This window comes from Erpetoichthys calabaricus, chromosome 14 (assembly GCF_900747795.2).
Source record: "Erpetoichthys calabaricus chromosome 14, fErpCal1.3, whole genome shotgun sequence".
NCBI lineage: Eukaryota > Metazoa > Chordata > Cladistia > Polypteriformes > Polypteridae > Erpetoichthys > Erpetoichthys calabaricus.
Window position 1 is genome coordinate 104954488 of NC_041407.2, and position 24996 is coordinate 104979483.

The 24996-nt window shown below is 41.2% G+C and overlaps 2 protein-coding genes across 6 annotated transcripts in view; one reads left to right on the forward strand and one right to left on the reverse strand.

Annotated features, from left to right (window-relative positions):
- LOC114664509 (pyruvate dehydrogenase (acetyl-transferring) kinase isozyme 2, mitochondrial-like) overlaps nt 1-24996 on the reverse strand; it is a 905310-nt gene that overhangs the window by 447702 nt on the left and 432612 nt on the right. The window lies entirely within an intron of this gene.
- LOC114664453 (collagen alpha-1(I) chain-like) overlaps nt 21499-24996 on the forward strand; it is a 32123-nt gene continuing 28625 nt past the window's right edge. For 2 of the 5 annotated variants that reach the window (XM_051936375.1, XM_028818537.2), the window contains exons 1-6: nt 21501-21712; nt 23321-23515; nt 23990-24018; nt 24385-24429; nt 24717-24809; nt 24904-24975. In XM_051936375.1, coding sequence (XP_051792335.1) covers nt 21631-21712; nt 23321-23515; nt 23990-24018; nt 24385-24429; nt 24717-24809; nt 24904-24975 — 516 coding nt within the window. In that variant the 5' untranslated portion in view covers nt 21501-21630. Of the gene's footprint in view, nt 21713-23320; nt 23516-23989; nt 24019-24384; nt 24430-24716; nt 24810-24903; nt 24976-24996 lie in introns of all 5 variants that reach the window. The other 3 variants (XM_051936379.1, XM_051936378.1, XM_051936376.1) reach the window with 3 other exon arrangements.

Genomic DNA, 24996 nt, shown 5'->3' on the forward strand with positions numbered 1-24996 from the left:
ATCTATGTATGTTGTTACTTGCTGTCAATAATTACAGTATATACTCGCGGATAAGTCAGGTCATGAAACCTAAAGAATCGATCATAAAATCAGACCCCGACTTACACGCCCGTTGAAAAATACGACACTTACATTTTTTTTTTACAGTCCTCCAATCTCACGTCAGTTCCTCAGGTGCACCAAATTTTGTTGCAGCAGCGCAGTTACCAATTTCTGTCGCAACTTCAATGACTTTTAATTTAAAACCAGCTTCATTATTTTATCTGATTGAACGCTCCATCGTAGATAAGGGATGCTCTTATGATAAAGGTGTACGAGGGTGTGAGATACAAAAAACACAAAACGGTGCAAACGTCGCTTTGGAAGAGTTCAGGTATTACCGTGTGGTCACATAGTGTGGTTTTGATATATATCCTGTTACCTTTTTTTTTTTTTGGTGTAAATATGTTTTATCTAACTGCCTTACCTTAACCTTTCTTATTTATATTTGTCTGTTTTATTTCATTCTGTCTGTTACCTGTTATTAGATGCAACTGAGAAGGCAAATTTCATGTTTTCTTGTGTAAACATGACTAAATAAAGAAACCTAAACCTAAACCTAAACCTAAACATAGGCACAACATACAGAGACAGAGAGAGTTTAGGAGCAGGCGCTGATACGGCGCATTACCGCACCCACATAGAATAAAAAAGGATGTGTGCTCCGTGGTTACTCTCTCAGGTGGGTGTTAGCATATCGTAATCTCTTGGACCAATAGCGTGAGGTTTCCGCATTTGACTTACAGTCATATGAAAAAGTTTGAGAACCCCTCTTAATTCTTTGGATTTTTGTTTCTCATTGGCTGAACTTCCTTTTAATATGTGACATGCCTTATGGAGACTAGGATTTCAGCAGTGACATTAAGTTTATTGGATTAACAGAAAATATGCATCATAACAAAATTAGACAGGTGCATAAATGTGGGCACCTCAACAGAGATATGACATCAATACTTAGCTGAGCCTCCTTTTGTCCTCTAGACGCTGTCCTCCTATAGCCTCTGATGAGTGTCTGATTCTGGATGGAGGTATTGTTCACCATTCTTCATACAAAATCTCTCCAGTTCAGTTCAATTTGATGGACAGCCTGCTTCAAAACATCCCATAGATTTTCGCTGATATTCAAGTCAGGGGACTGTGACGGCCATTCCAGAACATTGTACTTCTCCCCCTGCATGAATGCCTTTGTAGATTTCCAACTGTGTTTTGGGTCATTGTCTTGTTGGAATATCCAACCCCTGCGTAACTTCAACTTTGTGACTGATGCTTGAACATTATCCTGAAGAATTTGTTGATGTTGGGTTGAATTCATCTGACCCTCGACTTTAACAAGGGCCCCCAGTCCCTGAACTAGCCACACAGCCCACCGCACAGCATGATGGAACCTCCACCAAATCTGACAGTAGGTAGCAGGTGTTTTTCTTGGAATGCGGTGTTCTTCTTCCGCCATGCAAACCGCTTTTTGTTCTGACCAAATAACTCGATTTTTGTCTCATCAGTCCAAAGCGCTTTGTTCCAAAATGAATCTGGCTTGTCTAAATGAGCATCAGCATACAACAAGCGACTCTGTTTGTGGTGCGAGTGCAGAAAGGGCTTCTTTCTCATCAGCCTGCCATACAGATGTTCTTTGTGCAAATTGCGCTGAATTGTAGAACGATGTACAGATACACCATCTGCAGTGAGATGTTCTTGCAGGTCTTTGGAGGTGATCTGTGGGTTGTCTGTCACCATTCTCACAATCCTGCTCATATGCCGCTCCTGTATTTTTCTTGGCCTGCCAGACCTGCTGGGTTTAACAGCAACTGTGCCTGTGGCCTTCCATTTCCTGATTCCATTCCTTACAGTTGAAACTGACAGTTTAGACCTCTGAGATGGTTTTTTGTAGCCTTCCCCTAAACCAGGAGACTCAACAATCTTTGTTTTCAGATCTTTGGAGAGTTGCTTTGAGGATCCCATGCTGTCACTCTTCAAAGGAGAGTCAAAGGGAAGGAAACACAACTTGTAATTGACCTCCTTAAATACCTTTATATCTCATGATGGGACACACCGGGCTATAAAGTTCAAGGCTTAATGAGCTCATCAATCAATCAGCATTGAGCAGTGACAGGCATTCAAATCAGCACAATGACAAGGGGACCCACATTTGTGCACACATTTGATTTAATTTCATACAACTAAATTCTGTTTCACTAAAAATCTTTTTTCAGAAAACACCGCAGTACTCCTAGGAAATGAAAGACATACCACTGGTATCTTTTTGTTGAAAGGAGAGTCAATTATTATGCAGGCTGAGAGGGGATCCTAAACTTTTTCATATGACTGTATATGACCGACATTATAAAATAAAAAATTATATGCATTATGGGAAGAAGGCACTGTGATGCACTGGCTGATGTTGTGCTGGTACATTCTGGGCCCTGACATTCATGTGGATGTTTCTTGGACATGTACCACTCACCTGAAGAATTGTCGCAGACCATGTACTCCCCTTAATGGCAACGGTATTCCCTGATGGCAGTGACCTATTTCAGCTGGATGATGCGCCCTGCCATGCTACAAGCATTGTTTGGGAATGGTTTGTGGAAACACAACAAAGAGTTTGAGGTGTTAACTTGGCCTCCACATTCCCCAGGTATCAATCCGATCGAGCATCTGTGGGATCTGCTTGGAAAACATGTTGGATCCGTGGAGGCCCCACCTTACAACTCAAGTCCCGACTTATCCACGGGAGAACTTATATACAGTATATACTCTGCTATACTAAACTATAAATGGTGGTCATTGGCCTTCACCTCTGATTTAGGCCAGGATTCAGAAAGATTGGCACCAGCAAACTTTTTGGAAATCTTCAGCTTGTGCCAGAGTAGAGAAAACTGATTTGAAGTCCATGGCACCCTTTGAAAAACCCAGCCAGGTAGCTGATCCAAGTCCAAGACAGGGAGGGAAAAAAAAAACTGCAAAACTCCATTTTTGAAAACCCACCAGGAGCCCACCGGTTTCTTTACATGTCCACTTTCTGGACCCTGTACAGTTCTGCTTACTGTTAGAAACAAGCTTCTTTTTAGGCTTTGGCTTCTTTCGTTCTTTCTTTCTTTTTTATTTTTACTTTTTTCCCTAGCCCCTCGGGTGTAAATGGCCGGGCTCACTGCTCCCAAGAGATGTCCCTTATGGTCCCTTAAGCTCATGTCCATTTAATTGGTCAGTCCTTGGGGTTCCTTCGCTATGTTACACAGTCAGGAGACACCGGAGCGGTCATGGCCGTCACATCAGTGAGGAGAGGAGATCAGGAGGAGACCAACACACCGGTGAGACAGGATGAGTGGGCCCACTTATGGCCTTTAGGACGTGTCACTGTAGGTCCAATGACTGAAGGGATTCACAGTTGCCTGAGATGACAACACAACCAAATATTGCTATCAATCAATCGATCAATCGATTACGCTGTCAGGCGTTCTTATCAGTCAGCTAATGAACAAATAAATCAACCAATGAGTCAGTCAGTCTCTCAGTTAGCCAGTCCATCAGATAATCAATTAGCCATTGAGTCAGTCAGCAAAATCAATCAATCATCTACCCATGAAATCAACGAAGAATTTGTTATTTGTTATTTAATTAGTCATTCAGTTGACTATCCAGAATGAATGAATGAGCCACTTTGTCTGTCAGTCAATTAATTAAGTAATCTACCAGGGAATCAGTCAGTTGACTGGGTGATGATCAGTCAATCAATCAATGAAACAGACAGCAAGCTAATCACTCAATCACCCAATTATATTATTGATCTGTGAACTAACAAATGAATGAATTAATAAATGAATGAATGAATGAATGAATGAATGAATGAATGAATGAATGAATGAGCCACTGGGTCAGTCAGCCAGTCAGTCAGTGCACCCCATGATACTTTATGGAAGGGGGTTTAAGCAAAGTTACAGCTTAACAAATCAAATTAATTTCATTAATATAGCGCCTTTCTGCGTAAGCACATTGGTAAAGTTCTGTTCAAAGCTCATTTGGTTTTTTATGGTATATGTCTGAAAATGTGCAATCAAAGAGAAATGTGAGAAATGAGCAAATATCTCCATTTGATACAGATAGTTTACAGGAATGCAGTAAGATTGGCATGGCATCTCAGCCCAAGACAGGCTGTCAAGCTGACCCACCCACACTGTGGGGTATACTGGTACTTGCTGGATTTGAGCGGATATATACAGTGGTGTGAAAAACTATTTGCCCCCTTCCTGATTTCTTATTCTTTTGCATGTTTGTCACACAAAATGTTTCTGATCATCAAACACATTTAACCATTAGTCAAATATAACACAAGTAAACACAAAATGCAGTTTGTAAATGGTGGTTTTTATTATTTAGGGAGAAAAAAAATCCAAACCTACATGGCCCTGTGTGAAAAAGTAATTGCCCCCTGAACCTAATAACTGGTTGGGCCACCCTTAGCAGCAATAACTGCAATCAAGCGTTTGCGATAACTTGCAATGAGTCTGTTACAGCGCTCTGGAGGAATTTTGGCCCACTCATCTTTGCAAAATTGTTGTAATTCAGCTTTATTTGAGGGTTTTCTAGCATGAACCGCCTTTTTAAGGTCATGCCATAGCATCTCAATTGGATTCAGGTCAGGACTTTGACTAGGCCACTCCAAAGTCTTCATTTTGTTTTTCTTCAGCCATTCAGAGGTGGATTTGCTGGTGTGTTTTGGGTCATTGTCCTGTTGCAGCACCCAAGATCGCTTCAGCTTGAGTTGACGAACAGATGGCCGGACATTCTCCTTCAGGATTTTTTGGTAGACAGTAGAATTCATGGTTCCATCTATCACAGCAAGCCTTCCAGGTCCTGAAGCAGCAAAACAACCCCAGACTATCACACTACCACCACCATATTTTACTGTTGGTATGATGTTCTTTTTCTGAAATGCTGTGTTCCTTTTACGCCAGATGTAACGGGACATTTGCCTTCCAAAAAGTTCAACTTTTGACTCATCAGTCCACAAGGTATTTTCCCAAAAGTCTTGGCAATCATTGAGATGTTTCTTAGCAAAATTGAGACGAGCCCTAATGTTCTTTTTGCTTAACAGTGGTTTGCGTCTTGGAAATCTGCCATGCAGGCCGTTTTTGCCCAGTCTCTTTCTTATGGTGGAGTCGTGAACACTGACCTTAATTGAGGCAAGTGAGGCCTGCAGTTCTTTAGACGTTGTCCTGGGGTCTTTTGTGACCTCTCGGATGAGTCGTCTCTGCGCTCTTGGGGTAATTTTGGTCGGCCGGCCACTCCTGGGAAGGTTCACCACTGTTCCATGTTTTTGCCATTTGTGGATAATGGCTATCACTGTGGTTCGCTGGAGTCCCAAAGCTTTAGGAATGGCTTTATAACCTTTACCAGACTGATAGATCTCAATTACTTCTGTTCTCATTTGTTCCTGAATTTCTTTGGATCTTGGCATGATGTCTAGCTTTTGAGGTGCTTTTGGTCTACTTCTCTGTGTCAGGCAGCTCCTATTTAAGTGATTTCTTGATTGAAACAGGTGTGGCAGTAATCAGGCCTGGGGGTGGCTACGGAAATTGAACTCAGGTGTGATACACCACAGTTAGGTTATTTTTTAACAAGGGGGCAATTACTTTTTCACACAGGGCCATGTAGGTTTGGATTTTTTTTCTCCCTAAATAATAAACACCATCATTTAAAAACTGCATTTTGTGTTTACTTGTGTTATATTTGACTAATGGTTAAATGTGTTTGATGATCAGAAACATTTTGTGTGACAAACATGCAAAAGAATAAGAAATCAGGAAGGGGGCAAATAGTTTTTCACACCACTGTATATATATATATATATAAATCACTGATCTCTTTTTGGGCAGCACGGTGACGCAGTGGTAGCGCTGCTGCCTCGCAGTTAGGAGACCCGGGTTCGCTTGCTGGGTCCTCCCTGTGTGGAGTTTGCATGTTCTCCCCACGTCTGTGTGGTTTTCCTCTCACCGTCCAAAGACATGCAGGTTAGGTGCATTGGGGATCCTAAATTGTCCCTAGTGTGTGCTTGGTGTGTTTGTGTGTGTGCCCTGTGGTGGGTTGGCACCTTACCCGGGGTTTGTTTCCTTCCTTGTGCCCTGTGTTGCCTGGGATTGGCTCCAGCAGATCCCCGTGACCCTGTAGTTAGGATATAGCACGTTGGATAATGACTGACTGACTGATCTGCAACTGAGAAGTGTAGTAAGGCAGGACAGGCGGGTACAGACACGGGTTCAAAGGTGTTCTCTGGAAGTCTCCTCGTCCCTGCTCCTCATTTGTTCTCGGATCAGGGAGCTGCACATTAGGGGTCAGAAGGGCGGGATGGCCAACTGTGTGTGTGTGTGTGTGTGTGTGTGTGTGTGTGTGTGCGTGGCCGCCTTCTGCTCCTCCTTTCCCTGGCTGATGTTTTTCTTTTTTCTTCTCTGCTGCTGATTTGTATTACATCGTCTGCCGAGTATTTTGCTTGGCCTCGACTTTTGAAGCAGTAATGTGGATTTAAATGAAAGCCAAAAGTGGCCCTGGGGATCCCAGCTCCCCTTACAACGTCTCCCTAGCAGTGTGTTGCCACGTTGTCCTGTACCCCTCTTCAAAATTTAGCCTGATTAAAAAACTTAGCAAACCAAAATGACGCTTCCTTTTTTAAAAATTCACAAGGTGGAATTAAGGTTTGGTTGTTTAATTTGTTACTTTTGCTGATAGACGCTGACGTGGCCTCAGACTAACTCGATCGTTACTTCTGTACTGCTGTTCCATTCCATTTCAAATATCTTACAGATCCCAGTGTCTCACACACACACATGCTGTTGTCTCGACTGCTTGCCATTTTTCTAGCCTGGCAGACATCCGACTTTGAACAGAAACTGGCGCTTCGACTCTGCTCACAGTGTGTGCTCCTGATTTTCCACTTCAGATGGTCTTCTCCATTGTTCAGTCAGACACGTGTGCTTAGGGGTTGCCTTCAAGGCTCTGCACTAAACTGTAATACCACTCCGACATGCGGGGTGGCGCTGTCACTTAGGCTTTCTCCTCTGTCGCCTCAGTAAACGTGATGTCATTTTCACAAGCTCCACCCCTTTTCTCGTAACTCTCTGTATATAAAATCCCACCATGTCGGAAGTCGGTGTTCATGGTGACGAACTTTTGAACGGGAAACTTTGACCGATGAAGTTTAGTTTAACGGTAATTTTTGACCGTCGAGTTGCACCATTAAAGTGTTGGGGGAGAGTGGGGTTCACTGCAAAGTGCCACCAGATCTTAATCTTGTAGTCCGCTCTTTTTTTATAATGAGAAATGTCAAAGTTGTAGAGTCAAAAATAATTGGGTTGCAGTGCTGAGATTTCACCCTCCATTCAATTATTCGATCATAATATTGAACGGTTAACCCCACTTACTCCAATTCGGATATCTGGATGGGGTGCTAGCCATGAGCAGGGCCCATTTACACAACCAGGTCCAACTTAAAGGATGAGAGCAGAGTGCTGGAGCACACTATGAAAAACCTAGGAAAGCACACATACAATAACATGAGGGAGGGACTCAAACCCTAGCATTGGATTCAGGGGGCCAAAATATCGTCCTTTTATGTCGCCTTTCACAAACTACCACCAGGATTTTTAGAATGCAATCACAAGTCCAACTCAAAAGTAATAACGAAACTTGGGCCATCTTCAGAACATCATAGGCCTTCCCGGGGCAAAGTAGTGCATTGGGGAGTCCCTGTTTTGATAGCAAAAACAGAAACATACATAGGTATCAGAAACATCGTGGGCCCCCTATGTTCCTCAGGCCTCAAAATGGGTAGTGCCCACTGTGCCCATACGTTAAGACGGCCCTCACTTGATAAATGAATTAAACAGCACAGGTTGGACTTGCAAAGCTGAGTGTATGAGGGAGGAGATCGAGGAGTTGGTAATGAAGAATTAAGGATTAGGGACACATCAGATCGGAATTGGGTTAGGATTGGGTAGGGAAAATTTTGCCAAAGGGAAGGTATGGGTCCACTGACCTAAGATTTGAAATCAATCTAAAATATACCACGGTTAAGTTTCTTGTCTTGAACCCAAAAACAGCCTCACTAACATTCATCTAGTCCATTTGGCACATAGGTATCTAGTAGTTCCATCCACTCTCCTTCTTTCTTCAGTCTAATGGTTTTATTCCAATAACCTTCCGTATCTAAACCAAAAACAACCGGGTAATGTCCCTCCTGTCCAAAGTGTGAGTACAGAAGGGTCTGCTTCTCCTGGGATTCTATCACTCTTAGATGTTGAATGAACCTTGCCCTCAATGAATTCTTCGTCATCGCCCACATACAGCATCCCACATTCTGCACACTGTATAGCGTAAATGCAATTCAAAGATTGCAACGTGAAATCCTTAAATATTGGGGCCTCCTTCTGTACCTTCACATTCTGGACTATTTTCTTTTCTTTTTGAATGAAACTTTCCAAGCCAACTTATTGGAGTATGTGAATTTCCCCTTGGGATTAATAAAGTATCTATCTATCTATCTATCTATCTATCTATCTATCTATCTATCTATCTATCTATCTATCTATCTATCTATCTATCTATCTATCTATCTATCTATCTATCTATCTATCTATCTATCTATCTATCTATCTATCTATCTGTCTATCTATCTATCTATCTATCTATCTATCTATCTATCTATCTATCTATCTATTCCTTCTAAAGCCTACAAGGAGCCGACACCCTTTGAATAACTCCATGTGTTCCTGCAACCCCCTGAGATCGGGGAGTTGGTAATGAAGGATTAAGGATTAGGGACACATCAGATCGGAATTGGGTTAGGGTTAGGGTTAGATAGATAGATAGATAGATAGATAGATAGATAGATAGATAGATAGATAGATAGATAGATAGATAGATAGATAGATAGATAGATAGATAGATAGATAGATAGATAGATAGATAGATAGATAGATAGATAGATAGATAGATAGATACTTTATTAATCCCAAGGGGAAATTCACAATGTCATACCATTTCAGTTTGTTTGGAAGAAGGAGATCATTCCAGAAGGTTAGGTTGGTTTAGCTGTGAACTCAGTCCTCAGTTTTTCCCACTTGTCCCCACTCAGACTCAAGTGACCACTCTCCACCCTGTATTTACTTTCATCTCTCGGATTCTCTCCTCTCACCCCATTCTGAGGACACATTATGGTAATTCGGGGTGCCAGTATTCTAGAAAATGTACCCTTTCAGTTATGTGGTACCAAACCTCCGACCCATACCACAAGAAGGTAGAATATGCTCCTTCTTTTCTGGATTATTCCAGAAGGTTAGATTAGGGTTAGTTTTGGGATTAAGTCAGGGTTAGGATGTCATACCATTGCAGTCTATTAGGAAGAAGGGGATTCTTCCAGAAGGCGGTGGGCAATGCTTGTTCCTTTTTTCCACCAGGTTTGCTCAAACAGTTTGCCTTTTTGAACAACAGCGTCTTAGTCGAAATGAAAGAAAAGGGGCGCCCTGGTGAGGCACCGTACAATTTCTCTTTCCCTAACTTGTTAATAACACTCATCTCCACTTAAAATAAACGGTAAAGGTCGCACAACGCATATAGTTTGGAAAAAGGAGTAGCCCTCAAAATGGTATGCTCTGCTCTCTTGGCAGGCAGGCGGCTAATTATAGAAATGTTTTTGAATCCTTTGATAGGATCCTAAAAATATATATTTTGACTTCTCCGTAATGATAGCTGCAGAACGCCAAAGCAGGCCATAATGACAACTAACTGAGAGTCTCGGGGTGGTTGGGGGGGAGAGGGACAAGCTTGGTGTCTAGCATTTGTCCTGTCTGAAGAAGAAGAAGAAGAAGAAGAAGAAGAAGAAGAAGAAGAAGAAGAAGAAGCACATTGCTTTCGACTTGGCTACTCTGTCACCTGCAGTAGACATTTCACACAGCTATGGAACTCTGGTATGAAGGAAAGACATCCACCATCTTCCCCATTGGCCATTTCACCTGCTTCGATACACACGTCCAACACCCTCACTGCGTTGAGTTCACAGGCCCCAGAAGGAACTTCAAAGGCTTAAACCCTGAAAAGATTGTGCTAAGCCCCTGATTGTCATCATTTGGTTTGGACATGTGGTAACATCTGGTACTTGAATTAGGGTTTTATTTCAGGTCAAGGATTCTGTTCCTGTCAATTGCTCAAAATTCTTAATGGTTTATGGGCACCGTTGTGTCGTTGTAACATATTTGACGCCATTTTGGGTCCTTGATCTCCTTTACAAGTTCCCGTCATTAGGTCCACGTCATGACATTTCTAGGGGGCGGGGCCTCAGAGGTCGTGACCTGTTTGTAAGGTTGGTTTGGGTTCCTCTTCCTTATCCGATCTGCAGATACGAAAACTCCATCATTTACCTTTGTTCAAAGTCCTCTCGCATGTTCCTTCTGGTTTTTGACCTTGTGCTTGTCCCATTGGACCTCCATTTTTTTTGGGCTTCAGTTACTATTATTGATCTCCTGGCTTTGATTCTTTTTGATGTCTTCACACACATCTCCCATTTCCGCTCAAAGCGTTTTCCTGCCAGTTCGCTGACAGAACGTCGATATTGTCGTCCATTTTGTATATGCAACTGCTCAACAAAATGAAGGGATCACTTAAGTCACACATCAGATCTTGATGAGCAAGTGGAAAATTTTTACTGCGTAATGCTGTGTAATTCATTGACAACAAAATGAAGTAACAACGGTCAAGGGAAACCAAAATCACCGTTGAGGGCTGATTCAACATCACACTGAAAATCCAAGTCAAGAATTGAAATCCCAGGCTGATCCAACTTGTGTGAATTTCATCACGGCAACTCCTGATGTGTGTGTGGCCCCAGACAACATCTGCTCATGCTCCTGGTGAGACAGCGTATGACATCCTGGAGGCTCTCCTCATAGATCTAGTGAACTCCTGGATGGTCTGTGGCCTTACTTGGCAACGTGGGATGCACTGATACATAAGATCCCAGAGGTTCTCACTTGGAGTCAGGTCTGAGGGACGTGAGTTGCCAGTCAATGGCAGTAATACCTTCATCATCCAGGAACTGTCTGCACACTCTGGCCACACGTGGCTGGGCATTGTCCTGCACCAGGAGGAACACAGGGCCCACTGCACTAGTGTAACATCTGACAACAGCCATCATCTCAGTACCTAAGAGCAGTCAGATTACTCCAAGGATGATCACTGACCCACCACCAAACTGTTCCAGCTGAATGATGTTGCAGGCTGCATCACATTCACCACTGGATCTCCAGACTCTTTCACGTCTGTCGCATGTGCTCAGGGTGAACCTGCTCTCAGGTCACCAATGGCGGAGCTGCCAATTGTGTATTCTCTGGTGAATGCTAATCAAACTGTGAGCACGGATCTCACTAGAAGACGTCGGGCTCTCATGCCACCCTCACGGAATCGGTTTCTGACAGTTTGGTCACAAACATGCACACCTGCAGCCAGCTAGAGGTCATTTGTAAGGCTCTGGCAGTGCCCCTCCTGTTCCTCCTCGCTCAAAGGAGCAGATAGCTGCCCTGCTGCTGGCTTGATGCCCGTCTACGGCCCTGTCCAGCTTTCCTCATGTAAACGGACCCATCTCCTGGTATCTCCTCCATTTTCTTGAGATTGTGCTGGGAGGCACGACAAATTTCCTTGCGACAGTACATATGGATGTGCCATCATGGAGGAGCTGGACCACCCGTGAAACCTGAATGGGCTGCAGGTACCACCTCGTGCTACCGGTAGTGATGAGGACACTAGCAAAACGCAAAACTAAAGAAGAACCAGTCAGGAGGGATAAGGAGAGAGCAACTGTCTGTGGCCACCTGTCCGTTTTTGGGATGGGGGTGTCTTGCTGTTGCCTCTCCAGGTCACCTGTTGTCACTTTCATTTGGACCAAAGCAGGTGACGTTGATTCACAGTCACTTCTTCTTCCTAACTGGACAGACTGATGTCCCTGAAGCTTCATTGACTTGGTGTTGAACTGGGATGATTAAGTGGTCCCTTATGTTTTTTGAGCTGTGTCTGAAGGAGAGCAATTCCATGCCAGAACAGGGGGTGGCGGAGTGCACTGACTCTTTCTCTCTCTCACTCCTCTGCAGACCAGTTACAGGGAGTTCTGCCATGGCCCCGATGACGTCACTTCCAGTTCTGGCCCTGAAGACGTCACTTCCAGTTTCTGCCTCAAAGATGTCATTTCCGGTCCCGTGTGACGTGCAGTGATCTGCAGTGATTAGGACCTTGGCTTGAGTGTTGGTGCCAGAGGGGCTGCTTTGAGTATTTCTGTAATTGCTGATCTTCTGGGATTTTACTCTGAGAAAAGCAAAAAAACATCCGGTGAGTGGCAGTTCTGCAGATAGAAATGCCTTGTTGATGATAGAGGTCAGAGGAGAAGGGCCAGAATGATTCAAACTAAAAGGAGGGCTTACACTCACTTTGATGCAGTAACTGTGGTGAGCAGAAAGCATCTAAGAACCTTAAGGTGGATGGGCTACAACAGCAGAAGACCACGCGGGTTTCCCCTCCTGTCGGCTAAGAACAGAAAGCTAAAGCTGTGGTGGGCACAGGATCAGCTGAAGACTTGAAAAACGTTGCCTGGTCTGATGAATCAGACAGACAGATGGTAGGCACCAACAGTAGGAATCCATGTGCCCAACCTGTTGTGTGCAAACAGTCCAGGCTGGTGCTGGTGGTGTAATGATATGGAGAAGTTTTTCTTGCACACTTCAGTCATCATTAAGACCAATCATTCATTGTTTTGAAGGCCGAGGTCTATCACAGTATCGTTGCTTACCCTTCATGGCCATAATTGACCCATCTTCTAATGGCTACTTTCAACACAATAACACAATCATGTCACCAACCAAGAAGGTTTCATGAACATGGCATAGAGTTCATTGGTCTTCAGTGGCCTTCCCAGTCACCAGATCAGAATCCAGCAGAAAACCTTTGGGATATGGTAGACAAATCAGGCAGCTGACAAATCTGCAGAAACCGCGTAACACAATCGTGTCAACATGGACCAGAATCTCGAAAGGAACCCTGAGATGAAGCTTTTTTGAGAGCAAAAGGAGGCCCAACCCAATATTAGTTCAGAAGAATTTGTTCAGTGAGTGTATGCCGTGATTTCTGAAATAACATTTATTGATTGTCCAATTACATCCAAATATAAAATATAATGTTACAAGTGGTTTTGAAGACAGGACTAATTCTAATTCACTCTTTGAAATAATTTAGTCACTGAGCTAAATGGCCATAAGCTTTTGCCCAGGGGTGCTAATATTTAAGGAACGACCTGAACTTGGAGCGCCTTCAGCGCACCTGCTTTACAGAAAATCCAGCTAAGACACGTTTGTAACCCTTGAAAGAGTGAGGCTGGCGGCAACCCCTCTGTCGTTACAAAATCTTTATTAAAAAAAAAAAAAAAAAAAGATTTTTTTAAGATAATAAAATGTATGCAGTGTAAGTTGGCAGCTTTATTCCAGTGAGCAGGAGCACGGAGAGGAGTGCGTTTAAGCCTCAGTGTCCTGGGATTTTACGATACACCTCAAGTGTGTCAATTTCAACAAGAATGTGCGACTGAAATAATTAATAAAGGGATCTGCGATGGATTGTCTGGAACCAACCCTTAGGTTCTGTGCTGCCGTGAAAGCATGACCAGATTGAGACATTTACAGCACTTAAAAGATTTTGGTGCTCCCATATATGTGAGCTGCACACACTCTCAGTGGACGACTGAACGGGACCACCGACATGCACCAAAGCAGGTGACGATGATTCACAATCAGTTCTACTTCCTAAATGGACAGACTGATATCCCTGAAGTTTCACTGACTTGGTGTTGGATTGGGATGATTAAGTGTTAGCTTATACTTTCTGAGCAGTGTATTTTGATAGATAGATAGATAGATAGATAGATAGATAGATAGATAGATAGATAGATAGATAGATAGATAGATAGATAGATAGATAGATAGATAGATAGATAGATAGATAGATAGATAGATAGATAGATAGATAGATAGATAGATAGATAGATGATGAAAGGCACTATATAATAGATAGATAGATAGATAGATAGATAGATAGATAGATAGATAGATAGATAGATAGATAGATAGATAGATAGATAGATGTGAAAGGCACTATATAATAGATAGATAGATAGATAGATAGATAGATAGATAGATAGATAGATAGATAGATAGATAGATAGATGTGAAAGGCACTATATAATAGATAGATAGATAGATAGATAGATAGATAGATAGATAGATAGATAGATAGATAGATAGATAGATAGATAGATAGATAGATAGATAGATAGATAGATAGATGTGAAAGGCACTATATAGTAGATAGATAGATAGATAGATAGATAGATAGATAGATAGATAGATAGATAGATAGATAGATAGATAGATAGATAGATAGATAGATAGATGTGAAAGGCACTATATAATAGATAGATAGATAGATAGATAGATAGATAGATAGATAGATAGATAGATAGATAGATAGATAGATAGATAGATAGATAGATGTGAAAGGCACTATATAATAGATAGATAGATAGATAGATAGATAGATAGATAGATAGATAGATAGATAGATAGATAGATAGATAGATAGATAGATAGATGTGAAAGGCACTATATAATAGATAGATAGATAGATAGATAGATAGATAGATAGATAGATAGATAGATAGATAGATAGATAGATAGATAGATAGATAGATAGATGTGAAAGGCACTATATAATAGATAGATAGATACATAGATAGATAGATAGATAGATAGATAGATAGATAGATAGATAGATAGATAGATAGATAGATAGATAGATAGATTATTAAGCAGATCACACTTCACAGGTGGCAGTAGTGGTGTTATTGTTACAGTATGTGTTCAGATTACAGTGAAATGTTCATCTGCATGTCCAATGTGCCACAAGTCATCATAACAGACAAAAATGTACCCCATCAAACATGCATACAGTGGCTCCCTGTGGGCAGACCATGGGCAGTGTGGGTTTAGGAGAACCCAATTACATTCTGCACTGCCCAATGTGGGGACTGCAACAAGGAGCCCCTTAGTAAAGTTTCCCTGGTAGCCCAAAATGGGTTAAATGGCTGGCAGCACCAGTTCAGTAAGCTCCTCATTGACCTTGTGATGGTTTGGTACCGCTGACCATAATTTTAAAATATCGATTCTAGAAGTATAAATAACAAATGAAACAACTTCAAAAAGTATCACTTTTATATTGGCTAAAATTGTACATTTTTTAAACCTTATTAGTAATGTTTTCACCTTCAGGGTTATAACACTGCAAAACAAACAAACAAAAAAAAATGGTGGACAAGTAGCAATAAATGCAAAGGCATTTCGTGTTTTCTAAGAATAAATAGTTTAAAGCCAAAGCAGTATAATTTTTTATTCCTTTTCTTATTAATTGTAAATCTTAATAATTACACATAATTTAATTGATAAATAATCTAAACACAAAAAATGAAGTTTCAATGAAAGGGTCACTTGAGGCGGAGTGGTGGCTCTGAGGCTAAGGATCTGCGCTGGTATCCCGAAGGTTGCCGGTTTGAATCCCTGTCACTGCCAAAAGGCCACTGCTCTGCTGGGCCCTTGAGCAAGACCCTTAACCTGTAATTGCTCCAGGGGTGCTGTACAATGGCTGACCCTGTGCTCTGACCCCAAGGGGTATGCGAAAACTAACAAATTCCTAATACAAGAAATTGTATAAGGCGAAATAAAGAACAAAAAAAAAAACTAATAGGTGTTAATGCCACTGGGAGACACCACAGTTCACATCCTGGGTCCTCCTGGCATGGAGCTTGCATGTTGGTTTCCTCCCACAGTCCAAAATGATGCCAGTTAGGTGGACTGGTGATGCTAAGTCGCCCCTATGTGTGTGTGCGAGAGGGGGTTCACCGTGTCATGCTCTGGTGCCTTGTCCAGGGATTGTTCCTGCCTGCACCACTTGCTTACTGGGACAGGTGCTTGGTGATAGGTAACCCTGAATAAGCGGGTGAAAATGGATGGATGGATTGGCATTCATAGAGTTTTTTTAAGGTTTGTGACTGTATTTGGGCTTTCTTGTGCTCTCATTGTTTTGGATAGATAGATAGATAGATAGATAGATAGATAGATAGATAGATAGATAGATAGATAGATAGATAGATAGATAGATAGATAGATAGATAGATAGATAGATAGATAGATGCCGCAATTACATAATTACAAAATACCGCCCCCTAAAGGAAACAGGCCGTAATGCCATAACAGATGTTCCCTCACAATGCAGGTCATGTGCCTCATTCGGGACTCCATGAGCAACACAAAGTCAAACAAGCGGGACCCAAGGATTCTCTGAAGAGATACACATGAAGGAGTCGAGTCTTCATCAAAGGTCACTGAATAGCGGCCATGTCTCGCAACTACAGTATATAGCAAGACAGGGAGCACCAGGACTCGGTCTCAGCTTTTAAATCCTGGCTGAAGACTCACTACTTCAGTTTAGCACACCCTGACTAGAGCTGCTGATTAACTGTACAGACTGCATCTCTGTTGTTAGTCATTAGCACTAACACATAAGAAACATGATAGATAGATAGATAGATAGATAGATAGATAGATAGATAGATAGATAGATAGATAGATAGATAGATAGATAGATAGATAGATAGATAGATAGATAGATAGATAGATAGATAGATAGATAGATAGATAGATAGATGTGCCAATGTGCCAATTCCAATTGGGCCATGGTTGGCTGCTACTATAGGGCCAATATGTCTGCCTACAATGGCCCAGTGTCTGCTTGCTGGTACTGCATTGGCACCACATCTGAGCCTGAAGGACAGTGTCAGCACAGGGAACAACCCCACTGACCAAGGGAAGAGCTGCCCTGACTGTCAGACACCCTTAGTGTGATGACCACCTTCCTTACAAGACAGCACATCTGCATGTGGTGCAGCAACCAGTTTTGATTCTCATCGAACATCTCAGGGTCAGGGTCACCGTTTAACATTTTTAGGGACATCGTCCCCGTTACATGGTGATGGCAACTCTACCCTACACTCTTTAAAAAAAAAAAAAATGGCTCTTCAGAGCAACGCCATAAGGCCACAATTTTGGATTCACAAAAGAATGTTCCATATAAAGGTTCCACCAACAACCGTTATCTGTTTAGATCTGTACCAGGCGCCACAAGTAACCATGAAGAGATGATAACAGATTTGTGAATTACTGACTTTGAATGGACTTTTTGCTACACACAATCAAGAAGGTTAACGTGAGGTTCTCTTGACCTCATAGTATACTGCCTACTACACATCATAGATTTCTGTTTTGTCCACCTGTCAGGAAGCTTTTCGAATCCCAAAGAACCAACTTCATTGACAAAGACTCCTTCCCAGAATGAAATGTTTCTTTGTTTAAAAAAAAAAATTCTAAAATTTCTAAAATTTCCCAAAGATGTCAGCTCAGGACAGAAGTGAAAATGGCATTAGAAATAATGTCATTTATTGAAAGGAGCCCACTAATACCAACTTGTTCTTTTTTAATTAATGATATATCATAGATACATATGTTATTATACCTACTTAACTTTTATCGACATTTATCTAACTCTCTATTTATTTTTCTAGTATCAGAATGTAGTTTAAGTTCATTTCTTTTGGTTTCAATAGATGTATTTTTCATATTTTCGATTCTTGTTTTCTTTTCTTCACATCTTCGTGCCCCCTTTTTTGTCACTTTTCTTACTTGTTACAGATTGAGAACCGCTGATCTAAGGAATTCTAGAAGAAACATCTGTGATAAAGTCGATTCTTCAATGAGAGTTAAATGAGATTCTCTGTTAAGTCTCACGATCCATCAAAGATCAATAATCAACAGTAAAATGTTCCTAATGGGGAGTTTGTATGGAGCCGCTGCTCGATCGGGCACCATTTCATTCTGGGAAGGGATCTTTGCATATCAGGTTGGTTCTTTGTGCTTTGAAAAAACTTTCTGGTATGTAGAATAGAAACTGAAATGTGTTTTGATACATAGCCGGACACTAAATTAAGAAAACCTGGAATTAGTCTGCGCTAACATACGTAGAGTCCTTTTAAAATCAGGAGCTATAGGCATGTCACATTCATTGTCATTTATGAAGCCTGTTACATATCGGAATGAACAGAAGGTTCTTGATGCGGATGAGAACCAAAAATGGTTCAATATGACACCGCTTTTAAAGAAACGCTCCAGGACCTTCATTTTTTTAAGGGTGGACTTGGTCTTTTTCAATGTTGAGACCGGACGGGCTTTTTTTTTTGTCACTTCCAACATATAACGCTCAGTTACAATGAAATTTAGACTTTGGAATACAAAAAATAAAATAAAATAAAATGTAGCCTAACATTATAGGTTCTTCTTCCGCGTGTTAATGATTCCAGCGCCACGTTGTTGCACACCTTTAACAGTTTATCCTATAATAAAGGTGGGGGGGAGCAAGTGTGTGTTGTGTGTATGTGTCGGGGGGGCTGTGATCGGGAGGTGCGGATTCGCAAGGATTTTAGATTAGGGGCCGCCTCCCTTTATATGCCCTCAATCTAAACTCCGAGTGATGAGGTGGCATTTTTGAAAGTTAAACGATTGCATTCTTTTATCCTGTCATGCTTTTGAAAAAAAAAAAAAATTAAACACACGCAGTTTGGAAAAGTTCCACATTATTGCAGTTAAATTACGAACTGGGATTGAACATTTGTGAAAATCAACTTGCAACGTGTCCCCCATTGCACACTTTGAAATGCCTGCTCCATTCTCTCTTCAAAACCACCCCCCCGACATACACCAAAAAAAAAGCGCCTATGCGATGTGACTAATTACATTTCAAGTAAATTTAAGATATACGTAGACTTTGGATTATACCAACGTGTCACTTTCTATTTTTGAGCGAAAAAAAGAACTTGTTCTGCAAAACGTTCGGCACGTGCAGACAAAAAGATGGGCTGCTAGAAAACTGAGGCACGTCCATAAAACAAAAAAAAAAGTCAGATTTGATTCTATTTTTTATTCGCTTTTTGAGACCCCTGCACCTAAATTATGTTTCCAAAAGCATTACACACAAAAAATAAGACTCTTCTCCCATATTTAAGATATTTAACCCGTATTGTATTTTCCAAGAACGGGTTTAAAACAATTGCCGTCAAATATATATTTTGTTAAGGAAGAAAGGGTAGCTTATTACTCGGTAAATATCTATTTTGAATATAATTATAATCTTCCCATAATTGTATGGTTTCCATGTGTCATTTGGAGCCCCCCCCCCCCCCCTCCCCCCAAGCATTCAACGTGGAATGTATTCATGCCAAAACAGAGATTCACAAGAAAAGAGAAAAGCAACTAAAATCTTTATTTCGTATTAAATGTGAAATGGCTGCTTAGACATTGAATGCAAGTGGAGATGTAATATTAATCGGGCTTTTCTTTCAACTGTGTTACAGTGTCTTTTTATATATATTAAGATGCTCTGAATTAACATGTTTATATCGAGCAGAAGCTAAGGGAAGAGTTGAAAAGAAATTTGAGGGACTGGGAAGATGGGAATAAAAATTAAGAAGGGAAAAAAAGAAAGTTAATATGATGAGCAATTTAATTTAGAAAAACAAAGCGAAACAAAAAAAAACTATCACCATCCTGATCTGCAAAACTCGAATCTCAATAAAGTTTTGACAAGTCGGCACAAGCAACGGGATAGATAGATAGATAGATAGATAGATAGATAGATAGATAGATAGATAGATAGATAGATAGATAGATAGATAGATAGATAGATAGATAGATAGATAGATAGATAGAAAAGGCACTATATAATAGATAGAAATGAAAGGCACTATATAATAGATAGATAGATAGATAGATAGATAGATAGATAGATAGATAGATAGATAGATAGATAGATAGATAGATATGAAAGGCGCTATATAATAGATAGATAGATAGGTAGATAGATATGTAAGGCGCGGTGCTATATGATATCTATCTATCTATCTATCTATCTATCTATCTATCTATTGCGCCTTACATATCTATCTACCTCTGTATCTATCTACCATATATCGCCTTTTATATCTATCTATCTATCTATCTATCTATCTATCTATCTATCTATCTATCTATCTATCTATCTATCTATCTATCAATAAAGTCAATTCTACATTATTTGCATTTTCACGCAGTTCACGTGTAGCGTTCGCTTATCCACAATTCGAGGGCACACAGTTCCTGTGAATGGAGATAAGAGCGAAAATTAAAACCTCTTCTGCTTTGAACCTTTGCTCAGGTGTACAAGATACAACACAGAACGTCGCGCTTTGCTTTCAACTTTCCTTCTCTGCCCCCCAGAGGTAGTCGTGAGTGAACGATCACCATTAGAATTTTCAAGGCTGTTTTTTTCGGATATTTTATTTCTAACATTCTCTGACAAAAAGACCCTCTGATAGAGCTTCAGAGCGGACTGGACAAAAATAAAACTTACTTAGGTTCGCCTGAAGAAAGTGAAGAAATGAATGATATGGCACCTTTCACATTACGGAGAAATTAAGTTACAAAAAAAAAAAAAAGAAATATGCGCATATATAGTACCTTTCACAAAAAGTTACAAAGAAAGAAACAAAGAAAGATGCGCACATATAGCACCTCGCACAATGTGTAATTAAGTTAAGAAAGAAAGAAAGAAAGAAAGAAAGAAAGAAAGAAAGAAAGAAAGAAAGAAAGAAAGAAAGAAAGAAAGAAAGAAAAAGTCGAATTGAGTTTTGATATCAATTTTATTATTCACATCAATAAATCGTTTTATCAGTACTAACAAAGGCAACAAAGAAGTAATACACCTGAACACAAAAAGAAAGAAAGAAAGAAAGAAAGAAAGAAAGAAAGAAAGAAAGAAAGAAAGAAAGAAAGAAAGAAAGAAAGAATAGCATCTTTCTAACTCATTCAAAGAAGCGAAGCGTTGCCAGTGACCCCGATGAGCTGGACGGGTGACACCCCATAGTCTCCTAGGGGATTTCGAGACGGCTCGTCCCGGACCCGTGGGGCTGGGGGGGTCACCGTTCTCACGCCGAGGAGCGCTGGTCTGTCACATCTTCCGTCTTTTCGTTTTCTTGTCCTCGAACCCCCCACCGCCACTACACAAAAAAGTTTCTGAAGTCCGAAGATAGACAGATAGATAGAGAGAGAGAGAGAAAGAGAGAGAGAGTGAGAGAGGCAAAGACAAAGAATATCCAAAGAAAGGAGGATTTTCCCCCCTTTCTTTTTTCAGCCAGCCCCCTCAATACCGAAGGAGGGGCGTCCAACGCCGCACATGCAGAACTTTGTTGGGACCGCGCGCTCCTCCCCCAAAGGCGCTTTATCATATAAAAACCCCGCTCACTGCAAAGTTTAGGCAGTAGGAAGTTTCTGCTGAGGTCTGGCCTGGAGATACAAAGACCCTCACCTGACGTGTATGACTGGACTCTAAGGAGCGAGCTTTCACCTGACCTCAAAGAGTCTACATGTCTAATATTTAGACATGTTCAGCTTTGTGGATACTCGGCTAGTGTTGCTCCTAGCAGCAACGGTATTTTTGGCAAACGCTCAAGGCGAGGATGACTGTGAGTAAAACTTTCCGATGACTTTATTGGGCTAGTATATTCAAATTTCGAAGGTTAGTTACCGAGATAAACTCTCTGTTAAAATTTTACTTGTTATCGCTTTTATTATGATTTAATTATGAAAAAATGTTATAAAATTTAATCGAATGATTAAATTTTTGGATGCTGGGCACTTCTGATACCAAAGCAAACTGTTAGCCAGTATATTGCATGATGGGCTTTGCTTTCACTGAATGGGTCGTGGTGCGTGATTTATAAGTTATTAATAAAAATGAGCCACGCAACTTTACGCAAAAAAAAAAAAAAAGTCATACTAATAAGCGAGCGACTGCTCGGGGGCTCTTGCTCCTATTCTTTTTTTATCACATTCTACACGGTGGGCGTGTACAATGCCTGCAAAAACATGTCCCCAGGAGACTGTCAAACTTGAACAAGTTTGTAAAAGGAAGCTGCATGCACATAAAAAAGACGCCCGCAGGCTAATTTTTTTATGCGCAATTTTGAGCATAACTGTGCGGGGAGATTGCAGCACTCTGTTTAAAGTCACCATGGCCAAAAGTGTATTCTCTAAAGTAATTCTAGTAACAGAATGTAGATTTTTAAGTTGCATTAAAAAAAAGCAAAGTAGAGATTCTTTCCCCCTGTCTGCAGTTAAAGTGGTCTAGACATCACTTCATCAGAAAATTTCGGGGATGTTGGAAAATTTGGCTAATCTGCTTTCTTGAGTCGTGCTTGCCACCTCGTGGCGAAACCCGAGAACTGCGCCACGCTGTCCATATAGTAATCATATTTTAAACAGTGGAAAAACAGACGAATCTAATTACCGACAATCAGAAAAAAAAGGGGGGGGGGGGAGCCACTGCGCAGTGTTATGTGCCAATACAACTGCGATCAATTACTTTAAAATATGCAGTGGCGTCAGATGACAGGAGAGTTCGGGTTAACGGAGTTTAAAGCGAGGCGGGATATGCTAACATCACGTGGCGCTTTGGCGCCACCTTGTGGTCACGAGTGGTAAGAGCCAGTGGTCCTCTAGGATTTACACTGCTTTTATAAAGGGATTACATTTAACGTATTAACTGATTACTATAAATAATAATAAAGCAATTAAGAATATTTCTTTGTCGCTATACAATGAAAAACGTGGAGGATAGAGGAAATAGTTAACAGGAATCTGCAAGAACACACATAAGATTGTGATCGTGCAAGGGGAAAATGGCATTGCGATTTTGTTAAAAGTTAGTTTAAGTTTCTTAGCGTCCGTCATTTTTCCCTTTCAGTGTATTTATTTGCGCAAAATGGTGAAGCAAAGCAATGCATATGATGAAGTTTGCTTTATCAGGAAGTGCTAGACGGATCTATCTATCCGTCTAATTGTCTATCTGTCTGTCTGTCTGTCTGTCTGTCTCTGTACACGCTCAAATATGAATAAAATTGATTTCAGTTTTTTTCCATGTACAATATATTCAATGGGAAATATGTACTGGAAGCTGCATAGCAAACATCACTTCAAGTCGTGCGCTTCTTGTTACCTGCGGGTCTGTGGTGTGCCTCGGAGGGCGGAGCCTACACTCACCGCACCCCCGTTCCTCTCCCCTCTACTATCAGATCCATTCGGCAGCTGTATGAAAGATGGCCAGTTGTACAACAATAAAGACGTATGGAAACCTGAACCGTGCCAGATCTGCGTGTGTGACAGCGGCAACATCCTCTGCGACGATGTGGTCTGTGAGGAAGAACTTGAATGCGACAATCCGGAGATCCCTCACGGAGAATGCTGTCCATTCTGCCCCGATGCCGAGGGTACCTATGCATTTCTCTCGTCTTTTTGCACACGTACGCCTGCCAGCGCAGCGCAGCGTGAGCGATTCAGGTGGACAGTTGGCCAGGAGACATGGAGAGAAAGACCTGGAGGAGTTCGGCAACGTCCAGCAGGAAGCGCGATTGACTTGCAGATGCGCACGCACCTTACATAGAGCGCCTCTATATTCATTTTTCTTTCTTTCTTTTTCTTTCTTTCTTTCTTTCTTTCTTTCTTTCTTTCTTTCTTTCTTTCTTTCTTTCTGCAACCAGCAGCCATCATTTCTTCTAAATTAAAATCATTACTTTTGGATCAAATATGCTATGTGACATTTAGGTGTGTACAGTTAGGGAAGATTGACGATTTGCATAAAAGTGAAGCCTCTTCACTCCACTATGCATACCTTCATGATGAGATAACTCAGATGATTATCTTAAACACATGTACTCATTCATGTCTGTTCTTTTCTTCAACAGTAGCCCAAGAGCCCTACCCAGAAGTCCAGGTGATTATTTCTTTTTTTTATTTGGACTTTTTGAACCCTTGACTTGACTGAATGAGTGACTGAATGGAATGCTATGATTATTGGAGGGGTGCATACACATGACCTAAATTGTTAATGAGGATTATAATCAATCAATTAACCCACCAATCTGTAATAGCTAGTTCACAATAATATGTGAATGAGCATGTAATTATAGTGCCTTTAAGTTGAATATCAGTCACCTGCTGTACAGCCATTTGTATACCAGTGGACGTTTTGCCTCTTGTTCTCTTCTTCCTTCATATATGCAAACACATATATGTGTATAAAGCTTCAAGTTTTTAATGTATACTTAACTCTATTTATTTATTTATTTCTCAATTATAGGGACCTCCAGGACCAAAGGGAGAGCGTGGAATGAAGGGTGACCGGGTAGGTGTCACTGTGTTGTCTCTTCCCTAGAATCATGCCTGGTAGTGTAGTCAGTGCCACCCAGTGCCCCCCATTAGGGCTCTTTGGATTGAACATTCTCCGCAGGCCTTGCTTGTTTCAGCCAGTGCCTTGTAGGATGTCTGCTTTGGCTTGATGTCTCCTCTGGTTGACACCTTCAACCATTTAGTATTTCAGAGAAATGTCACTTTAATCAAACCCTTTCACCTTTATTTTCTCCAGCATGGTTGTTTACTGACAAGTGCATCTTCTCTTCTTCTCATTCATAGGGATTCCCTGGGCCTGCTGGCAACGATGGCATCCCTGGACAGCCTGGTCTCCCTGGCCCCCCTGGTCCTCCTGGTCCCCCTGGCCTTGGCGGAGTGAGTATAACGCCTTTATTTCAGAAATGACTGCTGAAATGTGGAGCCTAACAAATGCAGTAGCTTAGAAGCCATCTTGTCTTCTTCTCTACAGAACTTCGCTCCTCAAATGTCTGGTGGCTATGATGAGAAGTCAGGCGGTGGAATGGCAGTTCCCGGTCCCATGGTAAGAATCTGCCTTTTCTTG